The 21,126-nt window shown below is 39.2% G+C and overlaps 1 protein-coding gene across 1 annotated transcript in view; it reads right to left on the bottom strand.

The window, feature by feature from the left end:
* Positions 1–20,446, bottom strand: part of LOC126379108 (uncharacterized) — a 56,366-nt gene extending 35,920 nt beyond the window's left edge. Inside the window, exon 1 of the mRNA XM_050027713.1 lies at positions 18,447–20,446. Coding sequence (XP_049883670.1) covers positions 18,447–20,021 — 1,575 coding nt within the window. The 5' untranslated portion in view covers positions 20,022–20,446. The remainder of the gene's footprint in view (positions 1–18,446) is intronic.
* Between the last annotated feature and the right edge of the window lie 680 nt (positions 20,447–21,126).

A 21,126-nucleotide genomic window follows, 5' to 3' on the forward strand; every position in this document is an offset into this window, starting at 1 on the left:
CCGCACTGGGCCCGCGTGATGGTTTAAGGCCCGATCTCCCTGTCCAACCATAGGGAAGGCCCGTGCCCCAGCAGTGGGGATGTTAATGGGCTGAAGATGATGAATAAACAAATAAACATGGGTGCAATTTTTTTTTTACCTTTGATGGATTTTGGCCCAGACTTGCCGGAAGTCATTAAAAAATAAAAAAAAAATAAAAAACATAAAAAAATAAAAAATTTTTTTTTTCTTTTTTATTTTTTTTTTAATTATTAATTTTTTTATTTTTTTAATAAACAAATAAACATGGGTGCAAATTTTTTTTTACCTTTGATGGATTTTGGCCCAGACTTGCCGGAAGTCATTGACGAGGCCTAAGATTTAGCGAGCTCGCCCAGAAGTTGCCTGGTGTCAGGGTTACTATTGAGCCGCCAAAGGCCCCTGACACGACCCATGTAACGACTACGTACTTGCATCAGTAAGTAGTAACCGGGACCAACGGCATGCCTTCCGAAGCACTGATCATGTTACTTTCGGACAATCGGGTGATCAGGCAATGTCCTAACCAAACTAGGGATTACAAAGTGATTTTGTGATGTCCCCACCGGGATTCGATCTCGGGGCCTCCGGATCGTGAGCACGACGCTCAACCACTGGACCATGGAGGTCTGTTGATTAGAAACAGTATTGAGGCAACTTCCAGGTAAACAAAGTATATTTTTTTTTGTTGGTTATGTTAGGCAACGGCTTGAATTCAAACAGCCATTATACAAAAAAAAACAATGTTACTTATAGATAGTTGCATAATGTTTTAGTTTAGTAATTAAAAGTAAACATTTCATCATCTCCTCAACTTAATGAACTCGACTTTTTGAGTTTGAATTCGTTCGATCATTAATATGTATACACTTTGGTACCATGTCACATTAACTTTTTTGACAAATTGAACTGTAAGTCTCAGTAAATGTCAAATAGGTTAGTGCGACAAGAGTCCTAAAATGGGTACATTATATTGCTCATGACTGTTTATTTATGGACAAGAAATCTCAAAAATATCTTTAGGGAGTGGAATTCTCTGCCGTCATCTGTATTTCCGAATGCACATAACCCGGGTGCTTTCAAGGCCAGTGAACAGGCACCTTCTGGGCGAGCTCCATCTTAGGCCTCGTCAATGCCTTCGGGCAAGTCTTGGACCAAGAGCAAACTAATCAAAGGTAAAAAGAAACACACAGGTTTTTTTTTTGTTAGTGACATCGTAACGAATACTAAGGGGGATGATTCAGACCATTCTGCGTTAACATCAAGTAGAATTTTCCATCGCATCGGATATTAGGCAGCTAAATTACTCAATTGTATAAAAATATTTTCACATTAATAAAATGTTTTCATATTATTAACAGCCTCCGTGGTCTAGTGGTTAGAGCGTTAGGCTCACGATCTGGAGGTCCGGGTTCAATTCCCGATGGGGACATTGTCGAAATCACTTTGTGAGACTGTCCTTTGTTTGGTGAGGACTTTTCAGGCTTGAATCACCTGAATTGTCCAAAAAAGTAAGATGATTCCGTGCTTCGGAGGGCACGTTAAGCCGTAGGTCCCGGCTTTTAGCCGTAAAAACACCTCCACCAACCCGCATTGGAGCAGCGTGGTGGAGTATGCTCCATACCCCCTCCGGTTGATTGAGGGGAGGCCTGTGCTCAGCAGTGGGACGTATATAGGCTGTTTATGTTATGTGTTGATAAAGAACGTCTTCGGCCCTGTGCCGAGGTTTTTCTTGCTCCTTTTCCCCGGCTATACAGGTTGTGAGAAGCTGCAGTAGTTTTAGGCGGATGAGACGTTCGTTATGTAAAAATTGACGATTCAAAGTGTAACTATGTTACCTACTGAATAAAGATATTTTGCGCACTTACTTTTATATGCGCAAATGTCAAATCGCAATATTGCTTTTTAGATGAATTGCTTCGATATGCCTTTTTATCTTCCCAGGTTTGGTGTACTAAAATGTCCAAACTAATTACTTATGTAATACAAACTGGATTTAAAAAAAAGAAAAAAAAGGAAAACATGAAACAGTAGGACTAGGGCCCTGTGCTGGGAGGTTTTCTGGCCACGTCTTTCCCTCAGCGTTACAGATTCCGATGTGGTAGTAGTATTACAGCTAGTTACATAATGGCCCCGATTCCTGCATACACCGCCTAATTTTATTTTAAGTTATATCCGTCATTTTCATATCCGTCGAAAAGGAAAGAGACGGATGATTCACAGCTCTTAATTTTAGGAAGAATGAGTAAATGAATGTATAACCCGGGCGAATCAAAAAGGTACGTCGCTGGTATCCAATCCATTTGACGTGCTGTCTACTTAACTGTGTCGGGTTTTTGACTGATGTAAAATTTTTAGACGGTTGTTTTAGATTTGTACTTAAAATTGACGTGTGTTCCATAAATTTTATGCTTGTCGATTAAGGTTCATCATATCCATCTTTGGAATTCGTATCAACAGTGGCTGCAAGTTGTCTTTGATTACTTGTGGCTCTGCCCACCCCATTAGGGATTACGGGCGTGAGTTTATGTATGTATGTATGTTGTCGATTATCCGTCCTTTTCCTTTTCGACGGATAAGAAAATGACAGATATAACTTAAAATAAAATTAGATTGTATTTACAGGAATTAGCACCAATATGTAATTTAATTTTTTGACGTTCAAAAAGCGCTAACTTTGTAAGCCAATTTTGAAAAATAGTATGCAAATAAAGAATATTGAATATATGTATATATTGAATATTGAAAAATAAATATTTTTGAATTTTGAATTTTTTGCCCGGAATTGGCACCAACGTCTTGTGAAACAGTTCCGATACGACAGATTTCTAATTCGATACGTAACGACTGTCGGTATTAGTACAGCGAAAGTATTTGCTTCATCCATTGTTTACATCGTGTAGGTGGGCGAAAGTAATGCTGTGGTACTACGCGTTCGATTACTAGTCGAACGGAACTCGAAAATGTCGCGGGAAAATCACGTGAGCGCTAAAACACAGAATAACGGGTTCTTACCGCGTTTAAATCAGGGATATGAGACTCCCGATATTTCGACACTGTTACAAGTGCTTCTGTGCCGTTATTGGCCCCGATTCCTGCAGACACCTCCTAATTTTATTTTAAGTTATACCCGTCATTTTCTTATCCGCCGAAAAGGAAAGGGACGGATGATTGTCAACAAGTTAATTTTAAAACGAATGAATAACCCGTGCGAATGAAATAGGCATCTCGCTGGTATGCATTCCATTTGACGTGCTGTCTACTTAATTCTGTCGGGTTATTGGCCGATGTAAAATTTTTAGACGGTTGTTTTAGATTTCTGCTTAAAATAGAAATAGAAATGTTTTAGAAATGTTTTATTGCGACCATGTGTTCGTACAAATTGTGGTGTTATAAAAATACAGAGGTAAGTATTATAGTATCAACATGGACCCGGTAAGGGCACTGCAACTGGTAGAGAGGCGAATCAAAAAGGTACGTCGCTGGTATCCAATCCATTTGACGTGCTGTCTACTTAACTGTGTCGGGTTTTTGACTGATGTAAAATTTTTAGACGGTTGTTTTAGATTTGTACTTAAAATTGACGTGTATTTCATAAATTTTATGCCTGTCGATTACCCGTTCCTTTTTTTTCAACGGATAAGAAAATGACAGGTATAATTTAAAATAAAATTAGATGGCGTCTGCAGGAATTAGCACCATTATGTGTTTTAATTGTGATAATAACCGCGTAAACCTAAAACCACGTAAGAGCTTTTTAGAAAAGTCACATTCTCTTGTGATTTTTGTTAATATTTTTTTTTATTAAGTTTCCTTGAGTGATAGAGAGAGAAACAGTTTGATAAAAGATAGATGCGGTGTAAAATAAAGATATAGTGACTAAGATTGAGAAGGGAATGATAATTAAAACACATAATAACGGGTTCTTACCGCGTTTAAAGCAGGGATATGAGACTCCCGATATTTCGCGGTAAGAACCCGTTATTATGTGTTTTAATTATGATAATAACCGCGTAAACTTAAAACAAGGGAATGTTAAGTTGGTTTGGACACGTAGAGCGGATGATCTTTTTTTATTTATTTTTTTGCCGTGTCTTATTGTAGATTTGCCGCAGATGGCATTAACTATTTGGCCGGATAGTCGGATATCGCGCGTGACTCGAGATGAGTTTTTAAGAACGAATTTGATGTGAGTTTGTGTGCGTGTGTGGCCAATAGTAGCACACCTCCGTAGGCGGAACGTTGCGTGATATGAATGCGCATCGAGTAGGTAGTGAATGTGCAGATTTGTTCAGGTAATCGATAATAATTGTAGACATATAGTCATGAGTAATATCATGTACCCACTTCAGAACCCTGTCGCACTATCATATTTGCTGGAGTAATCGGGTCATCGTGATCGTATTAAATCTGTACAATTTGTACAGCGCCAACTATATTGTTTTTGAAGAACGTAGCCTGGAAGCTCTTTTAGTGGCACAGAGTCCAAACCGGGATTCGAACAGGGCTATCATTGATTCTTATATTAATTTCACGCAATCATTTAGTTATCATAAATCAGAGTTATGATAATTTATGACTGCATAATATTATTTACTAGCTTTTGCCCGCGGCTTCGCTTGCGTTAAATTCAGGGTAACATGGTTCCCCTTAGGTCCATCAGCTCATCAAGTCCATTCCACCTGAGGACATCCAGACGTACGGCGGGTTACCATCCTTATTTGGTTGAGCTACCACTAATCCGCACCAAGCGCTTCGCTTCATCTTTCATAACACAGCTAAGGAATGGAATGGGCTGCCGGCGTCGGTGTTTCCTGTATCTTATAACCTGGGGTCCTTTAAATCACGGGTGAATAGGCATCTTCTGGGTAAACTCGTTCCACCGTCGACCTCTTCTCGTGGAAGAACGAAGTCAAGAGCAAACCTATCTTAATTAAAAAAAGTCTCATAAACAATTTCACCCCCTCTTTGAATGGCTTAATATTTCAAAAAAAAAAAATGATGCACGATGTTTTTGTTACTCACAAATAGTCCGCATACCGATTTTTATCTCTCTACCTTGAAAATTGCAGAATGCTCCATATAAACTTCCACTCTTCATTTTAAAAAAATGGGGGTTCGGTGGCGCAGTGGTAAACGCGCTCGGTCTGCGATTGTTGAAGTTAAGCAACTTTCGCAAAGGCCGGTCACAGGATGGGTGACCACAAAAAAAAAGTTTTCATCTCGAGCTCTTCCGTGCTTCGGAAGGCACGTTAAGCCGTTGGTCCCGGCTGCATTAGCAGTCGTTAATAACCACCAATCCGCACTGGGCCCGCGTGATGGTTTAAGGCCCGATCTCCCTATCCATCCATAGGGAAGGCCCGTGCCCCAAGTGGGGACGTTAATGGGCTGGTGATGATGGGGGTTTAGAAAAAGGCAAAAAATAGCCTATGTCACTCTCCATCACTTCAACTATCTCCACTTGAAAGATCACGTCAATTCGTCGCTCCGTTTTGCCGTGAAAGACGAACAAATAGACAAATACACTTTCGCATTTATAATTAGTGTGGATGATAAACTTTACAAAGGTCAGTGTGTTTACTACCGCTTCGGAAAGTGTCATGGCTGGAGAAACAAAATGGCGAATGGGTCTCAATAACACATACACATAAACGACTATATCCCAATGGGGTAGTCAGGGGCACATCCATCGCAAGACGAACTAAGCACCCACACCTCACCGAGCTTTCTGTTAGACCAACGTGATAGGTGTCGCACACAGATGTTGTTGTGCTCTGCCTGGTGTGTAGAAGATGTTAAAGAATACAGCGACTTTGAGTTGACCACGTTGTTTTATTAAATAATTAGGCACACACAATTTACGTTATTACACATTTCGTTGATCGTAGAAGAAGAAGAAAACAGTATTGGTATTTTATGGTTCAAAAAAAGTACAAAATAATAATTTTGTTGGATGTTGCCAACAATAGGTGAGCCGTATCGCCGTCTATAATGGTCGAGCCAACCGTGTTAGTTGAAACTGCTTCGATAGATATTTTAACATATCACAACATAAGCTCACGACTACATCCCAATTGGGGTAGTCAGAGGCACATCCATTGCAAGTTGAACTAAGCACCCACACCTCACCGAACTTTCTGTTAGACCAACGTGATAGGTAAGCCGTATCGCCGTCTTTAATGGTCGAGACAACTGTGTTAGTGAAAACTGCATCATCACTAATTTAAGAGTCACGCTCTTGTCAGTGTGGCATTCTCCATGCTATTTTTTAAGGAAAAATAGGGCAGTGGATTCCCTCTTGCCTTCCGCCCCGCAGTACTCTATCTGACGCGTGTGATGGCGCCCAGAGTAGTCCATTCCAAAGCCATACTAGGACTCCTGTCCTCCGCCTCTGAATAGTACTGACAGTTACTGCTGCCTTCTGTCAGGTTCCAGGTTATAGTCCCTGACTCCCCTCTTCAGTCCCGCATTGCCGTACCGATGGCTCCCATCTCCGCCTCGCGTTAAAATCAAGGATATGAGACTCCCAATATTTCAATACTGTTGCGGTCGATCCAACCGTGTTAGTGAAAACTGCTCCGGTATATAATTGTTTTTAATATTATCCTCGCTAGTCTATATAGAAATTAATACCAAACAAGTCACAAGATAGTAAACGTGTGGCTGCCTTGAGAACTGGTTTCATATCCTGCCTATTGCCTTAACAAGCCGTATATACCTATAAACACAATAATGTTCTTGTTATAAAGATTTTTTAAATAAAGTTTCCTTATAAATAGTCTATGGCATAGTATATGGTATGGTAAGGTTGGCAGAGGAAGACCTAGAAGGACGTACATTGACCAAATTTGGAGATGTCCTTAGAAAAGGTTTAGTACCATCTACTCTGAACCGGCGTGCGTGTATGAAGCCTTTGGCGGCTCAATAGTAACCCTGACACCAAGGTTGATGAGGTTCGTAATTCACCTTACAATCCACACGATAGAAGAAGTAAATATTAGCCGGGATCGACTGCTTAACGTGTCATCCGAAGCACGGAATCATCTTACTTAATCAAGCCTGCGCTATGCCTTACCAAACAAAGGACAGTCTCACAAAGTGTCTTCGACAATTTCCCCATCGGGAATCGAACTCGGACCTCCAGATCGTGAGCCTAACGTTCTAACCCCGATACACCTAACAATACTTAAAATATGGTATTACTCATTGACAAATCACCATATTAAGTTAAATAAAGCAACTTATTGTTGTGAATATGATTCATAAATGTGGAGGAAGCAAGAGAATCGAAGCAAACGGAATTCCATAGTCTCTGCTAACCCCGGTGGGAAATAGGCGTGGGTTTATGAAACGATTGATGAATGTGGAGGAAGCACGAGAAGTGTGTCAGGATCGAAGCAAATGGAATTCCATAGTCTCTGCTTACCCCGGTGGGAAATAGGCGTGAGTTTATCTATGTATGTGTGTATGTATGTATGTATTGTTGTGTAAAGACGGTCAGTGTGACGTAACGGTAGAATGGTAAGAATGGTAACTGTATGGCGTGTACTCTTAGCCTAGTGACACGTTGGTAGGTGATGGCATAGAATAAGGAAATTCATGTGTCTACACTCCGCGGGATCGACTGTCTCTCCTTATTCGTACATCTAGTGCAATTAAAAATAGGTAATTTAAGTGAAATTATAGTCGTAAATAGTTCAATTTTTATTAATTTAGTGTAAAAGGTACAAAAGAATGTCAGCTACGGAACCCTTCATTGGCGAGTCCGACTCGCACTTGGCCGCTTTTTGAAGTTACAAAATAAGTAATTAAAACACATAATAACGGGTTCTTACCGCGTTTAAAGTAGGGATATGAGACTGCCGATATTTATTATTATTTTTTCATATTCCTGATTTAAACGCGGTAAGAACCCGTTATTATGTGTTTTAATTATGATAACAACCGCGTAAACTTAAAACAATGAACAAAATAAGTAATTGGCAAGTGAAGATAAACGATAAGAAAAGATATAAGTGAAGATACGAGTTTAGAAATTATCTTATTTTCTTTCATTTAACGTAACATGTGGAGGTGTTTTTACGGCGAATAGCTGGGACCAACGGCTTAACGTGCCCTCCGAAGCACGGAATCATCTTACTTTTCCGGACAAGCAGGTGATTTAAGCCTGAAAAGTCCTTACCAAACAAAGGGCAGTCTCAAAGTGATTTCGACAATGTCCCCATCGGGATTCGAACCCGGACCTCCAGATCGTGAGCCTAACGCTCTAAGCACTAGACCACGGAGGCTGTCCAACCCGCATTGGAGCAGCGTGGTGGAGTATGCTCCATACCCCCTCCGGTTGATTGAGGGGAGGCCTGTGCCCAGCAGTGGGACGTATATAGGCTTTTGGCTGGGTTTATGTAACGTGTGTGCTAATTAGGTTAAAAGACTTCCAAGCCAGTGTTATAATAATGAGAACTTTAGTCACGTGGGCGCTTAGTACACCTACATAATAGTGAGTCAAATTCTACTCGAGACAAGACCGCTAATTGTCATATTAGGCGAATTGTCTGTAACTTTGTCGAACTTCTTCTTATCGTGTGGGTTGTGTGGTGGATTACCAACCTCAACAACCCACCAGGGTTATTATTGAGCCGCCAAAGGCCTCCGACATGGCTCATGTAACGATTACGATAAGCTGCAAAAGTCCAATCAGTTTCAATGTAATAAATTAACTGGTTGCACTTAAGACCTCCTAGTTACATGTCGTTTCTGTAATAGACCAAAAAGACCTACAAAAACTTTTTTTTTTTAATTATGACAACTAATGGTTCATAATTTCACAACTGTTTACAAATAATTCGCTGGGCTCAGTGACTGAACTTTTGCTCTTTGATTGTACTTGCATCAGTAAGTAGTAACGGGGACCAACGGCTTAACGTACCTTCACGTACGTAAGTAAGTAGTCGTTACATGAGCCATGTCAGGGGCCTTTGGCGGTTCAATAGTAACCCTGACACCAGGGTTGATGAGGTTGGTAATTCACCTTACAATCCGCACGAGAGATCATAATGTTAGGACTTCGTATCAAGTCTTACAGTTTGTCTTTCGATTGCTGCCCACCCCGTTAGGGTTCACGGCGTGAGCTTATGTGTATGTGTGTGTAAGAAAACATAAGTTGAGTTGAATTATTATGTCGCGGACAGTCGTCCCACTTCACATCGCCGTAATGAAGACCGTGCCAAATTTGTCATGTCCGCCGTCCGGAACAGTTTTGAACACGGAATAGAAAAAGAGGTTTGAAAAAGTCTGACAGGCAGTCGCTTCTGTAAAAAACCGGACCTGTCAAATCTTCAGGTTAGGTAAGCGGACCCTGTGAAAAATGGGATAATGCTACGGAGATAATGGTGCTAATTCCTGCAGACGCTATCTAATTTTTTTATTTTAAGTTATACCTGTCATTTTCTTATCTGCTGAAAAGGAAAGGGACGGGTAATCGACTGGCATAAAATTTATGGAACACACATCAGTTTTAAGCATAAGTCTAAAACAACCCTATAAAAAAATTGCATTGGCTAATAACCCAACTGAATTATGTTAACAGCACACGTCAAACAGTTTGCATACCAGCGAGATACCTTTTTGATTCGCCCGGGTTATTCATTCATTTACTCATTCTTCCTAAAATTAAGAGCTGTCAATCATCCGTCCCTTTCCTTTTCGGCGGATAAGAAAATGACGGGTATAACTCAAAATAAAATTAGGAGGTGTGTGCAGGAATCGGGGCCAATCTTACTAATATTATAAATGAGAAAGTTTGTGAGTATGGATGTTTGTTACTCTTTCACGCACAAACTACTGAATGGATTTTAATGAAACTTTACAGTTTCTCTCTCTCTCAGGCCTTTACATCTTTATCAGATGATTCAAACAGCGTTTCTGTGGCAGCTTTTAAAATGGCTGTAAAGTCCAATGCGAGAGCGACAGTAGCGGCCGCACGACTGGCATTGTAGTTGAGGGTTATTAGATGGTGTAGTGGTAAATCGGCCCTCTCCAATGCCGAGGCGGACCAGTACCTAATTGGCCGGGGGCTGCCCAGCTGAAGCGGGCGGTAACTGGTCAGTGGGTCTGCGATGGACCCTCCCACTGTCGAGAGTGACCCATCAGTTTATACATCAGAATAACACATAATGCTACAATTTAGAAAGATACGATGTGAATTGTTAAAAATGTGACGATAAGTATCAAGTTAGTAGTAAAAATTAATTAATTAATCTGACGTGCGCTAAAAAAACCGTTACACAATTATGTAATGTATGGTATTATGGAAAGTTTATCTTAAAAGGTCCCACAAAAAAGCCAGGCCTATGATTAGGTCTGTGTAGTGATTGATCTATATACGATTTTTTTCAATTATTAGAGTCTATACCCTAAATTAAAAATAAAAACTTTGTTTATTTTTTTTTATTTAAATTTAATTTATTTTAATTTACACCTGATACGACACGATTCATTTGTAACAAACATCATAGAAGGAAAAATTGAAGGGAAGAGAGGAAGGGGTAGACCTAGGAGAACATTTATGAAACAAAAGAGAAGGTGCAGGTCGTGTCGTATCAGGAGGTGAAGGATTGGCGATTACTCCACCGACAAGAGCTTCTTTATTTTTTCTTTTTTTTTTTGACGTGACTTATTGTAATTTGCCGCAGATGGCATTAACTACTTGGCCGGACAAATGGGGAGCGCTGAAGGCTCTCACCCGGTACAACGTTTAAGACAACAGACAAAATAAGAAATTCTTACCGCGGAAACCGAAATCTACGCGGACGAAGTCGCGGGCGGTCGCTAGTAATAATTTTCCTTTGCAAGCTTTCTCTTAACAATAGTAAATATCAATTTAATGGAAACAGGAAGAGTATTCATTTAATTAGTAACCTTATGTCAAAGAAAAAACGAAGTAATTAGCTGTTACAATGAATAGGAAAATTGTCTATAATTGCTACTATGCAGAGTTTAATAGACTTGACACGGCCTCTGTGGTCCAGTGGTTGAGAGATGGGCTCACGATCCGGCGATCCCGGATTCGAATGCCGGTGGGGACGTATCACAAAAGACACTTTGTGGTCCCTAGTTTGGTTAGGACATTACAGATCACCTGATTGTCCGAAAAAGTTAGACGATTCCATGCTTCGGAGGGTAAAAAACACCTCCACCAACCCGCAGTGGAGCAGCATGATGGAGTATGCTTCATACCTCCTTCGGTTGATTGAGGAGAGGCCTATGTCCAGCAGTGGGACGGAGCATACTCCACCACGCTGCTCCAATGGGGGTTCGTGGAGGTGTTTTTATTGCAACGGCTTAACGTGCCTCCGAAGCACGGAATCATCTTACTTTTTCGGACAATTAGGTGATTCAAGCCTGAAAAGTCCTTACCAAACAAAGGACAGTCTCACAAAGTGATTTCGACAATGTCCCCATCGGGAATCGAACCCGGACCTCCAGATCGCGAGCCTAACGCTCTAACCACTAGACCACGGAGGATGTACAATGATATCTATAAAATATTAATCTTGATGGTCCTTAAGAGTTCATTGTACTAAGATAGCTATCTATGTAGGTAAACGACAGATTACTATGATATCAAGAGTTTCATTGTCTAGACTTATACAATACAATACACTTTATTGCACCAAAATAAATAATTACAAAAAGACTCTTAAGTACATGGCAAATGGCGGCCTTATCGCTTAAAGCGATTTCTTCCAGACAACCATAAGGTGAGGAAAAAAAATAAAAATTTAAAGATTGCGGGTACAAACTATAAGTACAACTTACCAATAAATACATGCAAATAAATATATATGTGTATATAATATAAATATATATAATATACATATACCTAACCTATATAAAAAAAAAAAATTCGGACCTATATAACTTATATAGAAATTACATAGAAATTAATTTAATTTTTTCCAAAGACTTTTTACATTTACATAGAAGAAATTAATCATTTATCGCCCCTAATCGTAAAAAGCCTCTGACTACCCCATTTGGGATATAGCCGTGAAATTATGTTATGTGTTATTGTGAAAAGGTGAAAACAGCGCCATTTTGATTACATTCGGCTCTGATTTTTGTTTTAAAATAAATTGGAAATGTTCTTCGAAAAGGTTCGGGACCATCTACAGAAAAGTAAGATGATTCCGTGCTTCGGAGGGCATTTTAAGCCGTTGTTCCCGGCTATTAGTAAAAAAGATATCTTTATTTTGAAAGCCCGGTCCCACATGCTTGAATTTATAAAATATTATATATATAAAAATTCACTTATAATGTTATGTATTCTATTCGAACAAGTGTACAAAACATTTGCTATAGAAATCAAGCAAAAGTGATGTGAAAGTGGCTGACATAATGGCATTCTGATGACCCTATCAGCTCATAGACCATGTACCACAGAATATAATACGCCTAACTTGGCTGGGGTACTTTCACGGGCTATTAAAAAAAGTTCATAATGGAATTAATTTATCGTACATGCAATTTTCACTAACACTGCTCGATCATTATATTGCGCGGTAAGTTGTAAAAGCCGTTACTTTTTTAATAAGGTAATAGCCTAAATCCTGCAGACACCTCCTAATTTTATTTTAAGTTATACCTGTCATTTACTTATCCGCCGAAAAGGAAAGGGACGGATGATTGACAGCTCATAATATTAGGAAGAACGAGTAAATGAATGAATAACCCGGGCGTTTCAAAAAGTATCTCGCTGGTATGCAAACCGTTTGACATGACACAACATAACTCTGTCGGGTCATTGGCCAATGTAAAATTTTTAGACGGTTGTTTTAGACTTTTGCTTAAAATTGACGTGTGTTCCACAAATTTTATGCTTGTCGATTACCCGTCCCTTTCCTTTTCGGCGGATAAGAAAATGAAAGATACGAGGGGCGGCTGAAAAGTTATGAGCCTAAGGTATTAAAAATACTGATAGATGTGTATAAAAAAAATATTTTTCTATGTAATCTCCCTCTACTTCAACACACTTCTTACATTTATTATAAAGCGCTTTTAACCCGGTCAAAAAATATTCGCCGTCTTTGTCTTCGAAATGTTCGTTTACGGCCGCCTTCATTCCCTCGTCACTGGCAAATCTCCGTCCTCGGAGGTCCTTTTTTAAATCGGAAAAAAGGAAATAGTCGCTAGGGGCCAGGTCTAGACTGTGCGGTGGGTGGTTGATTTCTTCAAATCCAGTCTCGGCAAGGGCACGCCTTGCAACTCGCGCAGTGTGGACGGGCGCATTGTCTTGCAAAAACAGGACACCTTTCGCAAGTTTGCCTCTCCTTTTCTCGACAACTACTTGACGCACTCTTGTCAACAATCCAGCATAATAATAACCATTCATTGTAGTATTTTTGGGAAGGTAATCTATAAACAAAATTCCTTCACAATCCCAAAAAACAGTGGCCATGAGCTTGGACGCCGATCTTTCAACTTTGAATTTCCGAGGCTGCCTTTCTCCTTTTTCTATCCACTGCATTGACTCCTGTTTGGATTCAGGATCATACTGTCAAATTCATGTTTCATCAACAGTGACAAGACGCGAAAAAACATCATCAGGATTATCACCACAGATGTCCAAAAACTCCTGCGAAGTTGTGACGAGTCGCTGTTTATCCAACGGCGTGAACATTTTTGGCACCCATCGCGCACACACCTTTTTCATGTGCAAATGATTATGCAGAATGTCGCCGATTCGGTCCTTGCTAATGCCTATAGCTTCAGCTAGATACCACAACTTGAATCGCCGATCTTCAAGAAAAAGTTTTTTTCTTTTTCGATGTTTTCTTCGGTAACGGCGGTGTTCGGCCGCCCCGGCCTGGGGTCATCTTTGAGCGACTCCCTGCCATGTTTAAATTTTCGGCTCCAACGTTTTACGGTGGCAAACGAAGGTGCAGACGCTCCGTAAACAGTAGACATGTCTTAAAATATTTCCGTCGGCGTTTTATTCTTCTTTGTAAGGTATTTGATGACAGCTCTGTACTCGAATTTCGTGCAATTCGCGGAATACTCAGACATGGTGACGTTTAAGGTTCAATTACTAAAAAAGTACTGATGCTAAAGACATGAAAATTGAGATTTATATTGCTTGAGATACCCTCAATTAGTGCTGTACCGCGCGGCTCACTAGTAATAGTTAAAGGTACTTAGGCTCATAATTTTCCAGCCGCCCCTCGTATAACTTAAAATAAAATTAAGAGGTGTTTGCAGGAATTAGCACCAATGGCCCCGATTCCTGCAGATACCTCCTAATTTTATTTTAAGTTATACCTGTCTTTACTTATCCGCCCAAAAGGAAAGGGACGGAGGGAAATAAATGATCACTCATTTACATAACCCGGGCGAATTAAAAACGCATCCCGCTGATATTCAACCAGTTTGATTTAACATGATTCTGTCGGGTTATTGGAGCAGCGTGGTGGAGTATGCTCCAGACCCCCTCCGGTAGATTGAGGGGAGGCCTGTGCCCAGCAGTGGGACGTATATAGGCTGTTTATGTTTTATGTTCTTAAAGTTCTGCCTAAAATTGACGTGTGTTCCATGAATTTTATGCTAGTCGATTTCTCGTCCCTTTCCTTTCAACAGAAAGCTCGGTGAGGCTACTTAGTTCATCTTGAGATGAAGGTGACGATCAACCAAGTTTTTCATTTGCAATGACCTAACCAAACTAGGGATCACAAAGTGATCTTTGTGTCTTCAAAGGGATTTGAACCCGGGACCCCCGGTTCGTGAGCCCAACGCTCGACCACCGGGCCACAACGACTGATACCTCTCTTGTCCTTCGGTAATGGCGTGGTCACAGCATGGCCAGCCAAGTGTGACCGTAAGGTCGCTCAGTTGAGACGTCACGCTTCGTCGGGTGTGAACACAAACTCAAAAATATCTTTATTCATTAGGTCTTCTATCGTGTGGGTTGAGAGGTGGATGACCAACCTTATCAACCCTGGTGTCAGGGTTATTGAGCCGCCAAAGGCCCCTGACGTAACTCAAGTAACGACTACGTACTTACATCAGTAAGTATGATTGATGAATGTGGAGGAAGCAAGAGAAGTGTGTCAGGATCGAAGCAAATGAAATTCTTTAGTCTCTGCTTACCCCGGTGGGAAAAAGGCGTGAGTTTATATATGTATGTAGGAAAGTGAGAATACTATGGAGGGATATTGAATGGGAATTTGATTGTTTATGGTATGAATGGAGGATGGTTAATGGATGGGACGTAAGGCAGTTTTAAAAAGTAAGAAAGACGGGTCTTTGGTGCGATTTCCGTCGGGTTAGAGGATTCTGTTAAAATGTAAGGAGTAAAGATATTTAAAATATCCCGTGTTATTTCTGTATCTATGTATATACATACAGTCACGAGCAGTAATATGTATACACTTTGGTACCATGTCACATTAACTTTTTTGACAAATTGAACTGTAAGTCTCACTAAATGTCAAATATGTTAGTGCGACAGAGTCCTAAAGTGGGTACATTATATTGCTCATGACTGTACATACATACATACATAAACTCACGCCTATTTCCCACCGGGGTAAGCAGAGACTATAGAATTCCATTTGCTTCGATCCTGACACACTTCTCTTGCTTCCTCCACATTCATCAATCGCTTCATACACGCACGCCGGTTCAGAGTAGATCTTATTAAACATTTTCTAAGAACATCTCCAATTTGGTCATCGTAAGTCCTTCTCGGTCTTCCTCGTATGTATGTAAATAAATAAATAGACACATTGCTAGACCCTACAAAGATGTATTCTCAAAACTATGAGAACAATAGCGCACAGTGGGTTGTGATTCACTCGCGAATTGTAAATATTATAACAACCGGGATATTATTAGGTGAATCATACTACTATCTATGTCAACTCATCTACGATTTATGATTTAGGTTTTGATATAATGGCCTCGATTCATGCAGACATGGTATAAGAAAACAAGGTATGCTCAATAGGCTCTCTATTTTTACTAATAAAATTTTATGTAATAATTTACCATGACATACTGTTACTTGTCCTATTATTAGTTACGCATAGTATTAATTTGTCATAACCTTTTAAGCATAATTTTGAAACTCATAACTACTATAAGCATAATAATCAATGACAATAATGATATATAAGCATAATTATTATAAGTATAAATAAACTATACTCCGAATAAGAAAAGTTTTGCCACAACTTTGAACATTTTCGAAACTTACTTTTGCTTTTGGTTCATGATTGTGACTTTTTATATTTTTTGACACTATTTCATGCTGTTGGTCATCATTCAGTATACTTTTCGTGTGTAAGATAAACATGCTGACGGCGTAGGGGTGGCCCAAGGGCCAACCCCGCCGCACCCTAACCTACTGTTATGCCTTGTAAAAATTATGACAAAACACTATTATTCTAAAAAAGAATTATGGATACCTATTTATATGCGAATCAGATTTATACCAATAAATATTAGTCCAAAAATAAGTTATACCTACCAAACCAGTATTCCTAGATGTTATTATGGGAAAGTACTATTATCATAATTAAAGCACATAATAACGGGTTCTTACCGCGTTTAAATGGGGGTAAGAACCCGTTATTATGTGCTTTAATTATGATAATAACCGCGTAAACTTAAAACAATGTATAAGTACTATTATGCTAAAAAACGTTATGCAAAAAGGATTATGATAATTAAATAAAATTATGACAAAAACATTTATGCATTTTAAGAGAATCCCTGCTCAATACTATGACAAGCCGCCGTTTAGCCGAATTAAGTTAATAACTCATTGGTGCAAGTTCGGTACCGGGGTTCGAACCGGCGTTCGCCGATTGAGAAGCGAGCCGGTGTTCCACATAACCATACAGACTATTGTTAATATTACAAATCATAACAGGATGTACTTGATAAAAATGTCTCGTAAATGCATTTTTATCCTCGTAACGTTTCATTTTGTTTCATTATTTTAATGGCGGTTATAACGAGATAATAAAAATAACGGGTAACCAATGAATATAGATGGCGCTGTTCAGATTTGACGTGATAATTACCTACTTTCTCATTGCTCGGGGTACATAATTATACAAAAATATAATTTAATGGCCTCCGTGGTCTAGTGGTTAGAGCGTTAGAGGAACATGACTGGGGGACTGTCCTTTCTTTAGTAAGGACTTTTCAGGCTTGAATCACCTGATTGTCCGAAAAAGTAAAATGATTCCGTGCTTAGAAGGGCACGTTAAGCCGTTGGTCCCGGCTATTAGCCGTAAAAACACCTCCGCCAACCCGCATTAGTTCAGCGTGGTGGAGTATGCTTCATATTCCCTCCGGTTGATTGAGGGGAGGCCTGTGCCCAGCAGTGGGACTTATTTAGGCTGTTTATGTTATGTATGTATAATTTAATGTCATAATTTAATTACATACCACAAGAAATTACTTTATGATCCCTATTTTGGTTAGGACATTACAGGCTGATCACCTGATTGTCCGAAAGTAAGACGATCCGTGCTTCGGAAGGCACGTTAAGCCCTTGGTTCCGCTTACTACTTACTGATGTAAGTAGTCGTTACATGGGCCATGTCTTCTAGGTCTTCCTCTGCCAGCCCTACCACCAACCTTCGCTTTATAAGTATAAGCTTTCGTAATTCTGTTATCCTTCATCCGCTCTACGTGTCCAAACCGACCTAACATTCCCATCTCAATCGTAGTTACTATATCGTATTTCCTAATAGGGAAGGCTTTATTTCTTGTTTTGGTATAACGCGGTTTGTGTACTTGCCATCGACAGACAGACAGAAGTGGCGCAATAAGGAGGCCTATGTTCTAGGGCAGCCCTCATATAAATATAATAATATAAAAGTTAAGAAAAAGTTAAGAAAAGGTAAAATTATCGGTGATTAAAGGCTATTTTTATACATTGTTTTAGGTTTACGCGGTTATCATAATAAAAACGATAATTTTCTATGGGCAGACATATCTGTCTACCCTCTTTATGGATCTACCTACTCCACTCCAATCTCATCAGTCATCCCGTGACCATGGCACTTGCAACAGTGTCGAAATATCTGGAGTCTCATATCCCTGATTAACGCGGTAAGAACCCGTTATTATGTGTTTTAATCGGCTATCTTTAATTTAAGAGCCACGCTCTTGTCGGTGTAGCATTCTGTATGCTACTTTTTTAGGAAAAAAATAGGGCAGTGGTTTCCCTCTTGCCTTTCGCTCCGCAGTAGTTTATGTGATGCGACACGCGAGTGGTATGGCGCCCAGAGTAGTCTATTTCAAAGCCGTACTAGGACTCCTGTCCTCCGCCCCTGAATACTACTGACAGTTACCACTGCCCTCTGTCAGGTATTTTTATGTAGCTATTTTATTTTTATTAATAATACATTAAGACTTACCTCTTGAATCTTTGCAGACCGCAGATCCTCCAAACTTTTACTGTGATTCAATGTTCCATATTTATTACTTCTCCTTTGGCTGTGTCTTCCAATCGTTATATGCCCATCATCGTTGAAAGGCTCATCATAAATATGCTCGTTGTCAACAAAGAACTGTGACATTTCCTCTCGACACTTACAGTTCAAATGACATTTAAACTGATCATGTTTCTGTTCATTCATCTGACACTTTGCACATTTCTGTGTCAAAAATGTAGTCAGATGTTTGTCTCTATCAAGGCTATCGTTACTACAGGTGCAACACTTTATAGATTCACGATTCGATCCTGCACTCAAACGTGTATATGGCAGGCTGAGTGTAGAGTTATTTGTTATGGCACAATTTAACGATTTAAAACAATTATTTGTAGAGTTTGGAAGCAGCGTTTTATGTGTTATATCTAAGATTTCTGTGCATAAATAGTGTATTTCTTTAGGTTTTTTCAAACTCAAATTCGCTTCTGCTACATCATAATTATTTTCGGGTTTTAAAGTATTATTTTGAGCTTCTCGCTTTTGTAATACTTGTTCCAACTTTTCTAACATTTTCTTAGCATCTTTTTTTTGTCGTTCAGGACTTTCTGGTATAGGCGAACTGGCAAATACGCGTGGTGGCTTTTTGGGAGGCGGCCCAGGAGGCAACGGTTGTTTTAAAGCCTTTTTCAAAGTATCTGTTAGAATTAAATGTGGATTTTTACGTTCTAATTTCATAGTCTCGCTTGAAGCGCACAAATCATTCATTGTATCTAAATTACCCTTTTCTTCCGGAGATTCGGACTTTTCGAATTGACATAATAGCTTTTTAATTCTTCCGGATTTTTCGTCTTCTAAATTCTCAGTCTCTGAACTCACTCCACTATCAGTCATGCCGTCCTGTTTGTCATTATCATTCTTTTTAGGTTTAACGACTTTAGCGTACTGGTCTAGAATGTGTTGGGGGACTTCAGAGTCCGGTATGGAACACAACGGAGGAGCCATCTCGTTGTCAATCTCTAAAACATGTCCAACGATTACTTCATTACTTTTTGGCACAACAAAGTTCTCTTTTCTCATCTGATCCTCTAATAAATTCCCTAACCTTTTGAGCCTGTCTTTGCTTAGTTTTATTTCGCCTTTTAATAGAAAATCACTGGTTTCAGACCTTCCGTTACAACTTCCATGCCTTTTAGGGCTAACGATTTTGCTTCTATCGCAACGAAACGCGTGACTCCTATGCAATTTTTTGCCAGGATCACTAGTTTGACGAGTGAGTGACTTTTTTGGATCACTGACGCTACGTTTTACTTCATTTTTACTGTAGAGATAACTCATGTTAGGTTCCAAAGACCACTCATCGTTAGAGTCGGAATCTGTGTCTTTTTCCTTATTATATTTAAGTTCATCGTTAAATGAATTCTCTTTATCGTTGCTACAGGAATTGTTGTCATTATGAGTAAGTTGTTTAGTCAGCTGCGCGCTTCGGAAGCTACTGTCGTTGTTAAGATTCTCGAATTTACTCTTAATAGCTTGCACTCTGTTCTGTGTCTGCGATAACATTATTTTTGCAATTTTTGATGCGACATTTTATACACAACAATGCTTAAATCGACAAAAAGTAGCAAAAAAAGTTTTACGAAACTTCACTTTCCGGAACACTTTTTATTTTTCAAGAACCGTGGCACATAAAAAGACCTGAATTTAAAAAATAACTTTGATTTCCGAACTCCTTTTTTATTGGACTTATGCGTTTGTTTTTTTTAATCACACTTGCACAACACAAGACAACGGAAACACTAATTGATACACTGTTGTTTTTTTATAAAACAAGTCACTAGATTTGTAGTTTGTAAATCCACAAAGGTATGTCGCGACGGGAATGAAAGAGTGTCGTTTTACACTGCACTTTACTATCTATTCGTAAATACAAGGAAAGTTTACTATAAACAGCAACAGTTGTCCGTTCGAGAGGGCATGGCACTTTGGTGTTGCCAGCGTTTGGATAAAAATTACCCTACCAGTTGATTTACCACTTTCTCTATACTAGTTGTTTTGATCGACATTGAAATGAGGCGTTTTTGAAATCGAAGTCAAAAAATGACAAAATACAATAAAGACTTTCAATCAATAATATTTTATTGCACAACGACATATACAAAGGACATAAACATACGAATAAAAACGTAAGTACCATAGGCGGCCTTATTGCTAAATAGCAATTTCTGCCAGGCAACCTTAGGGTGAAAGAAGTTAATGAATTGGAGCACGGACTGGTGCAATAAACATATAATAATACGAACAAAATAAGAAAATAATAATATAATAAATAATATATATATATATATATATATATATATATATATATATATATATACATAGCTACATACACACACATACATATACATAGATACAAATAGCCAATACAATATATACTTTCCGCCTGGAAAGCAATATAGATGGCGTTGTACAGCTTTAACATGATAATTACCTATTTTCTCATTAGTAGAATACATAATTATTCCAACTTATATTATAAGTACTTGGTTTTATTCTCTTCTTGGTCTTCTTATAGTTTTAGCTTTAGATGCACCCTTAACTCGGATAGACAGCTATTCTGCGTCCAATGAGACCGGGCGTTCAAAACAAACTTCAATACAAATAAAAT

Source organism: Pectinophora gossypiella, chromosome 28 (genome assembly GCF_024362695.1).
Source record: "Pectinophora gossypiella chromosome 28, ilPecGoss1.1, whole genome shotgun sequence".
Taxonomy (NCBI): domain Eukaryota; kingdom Metazoa; phylum Arthropoda; class Insecta; order Lepidoptera; family Gelechiidae; genus Pectinophora; species Pectinophora gossypiella.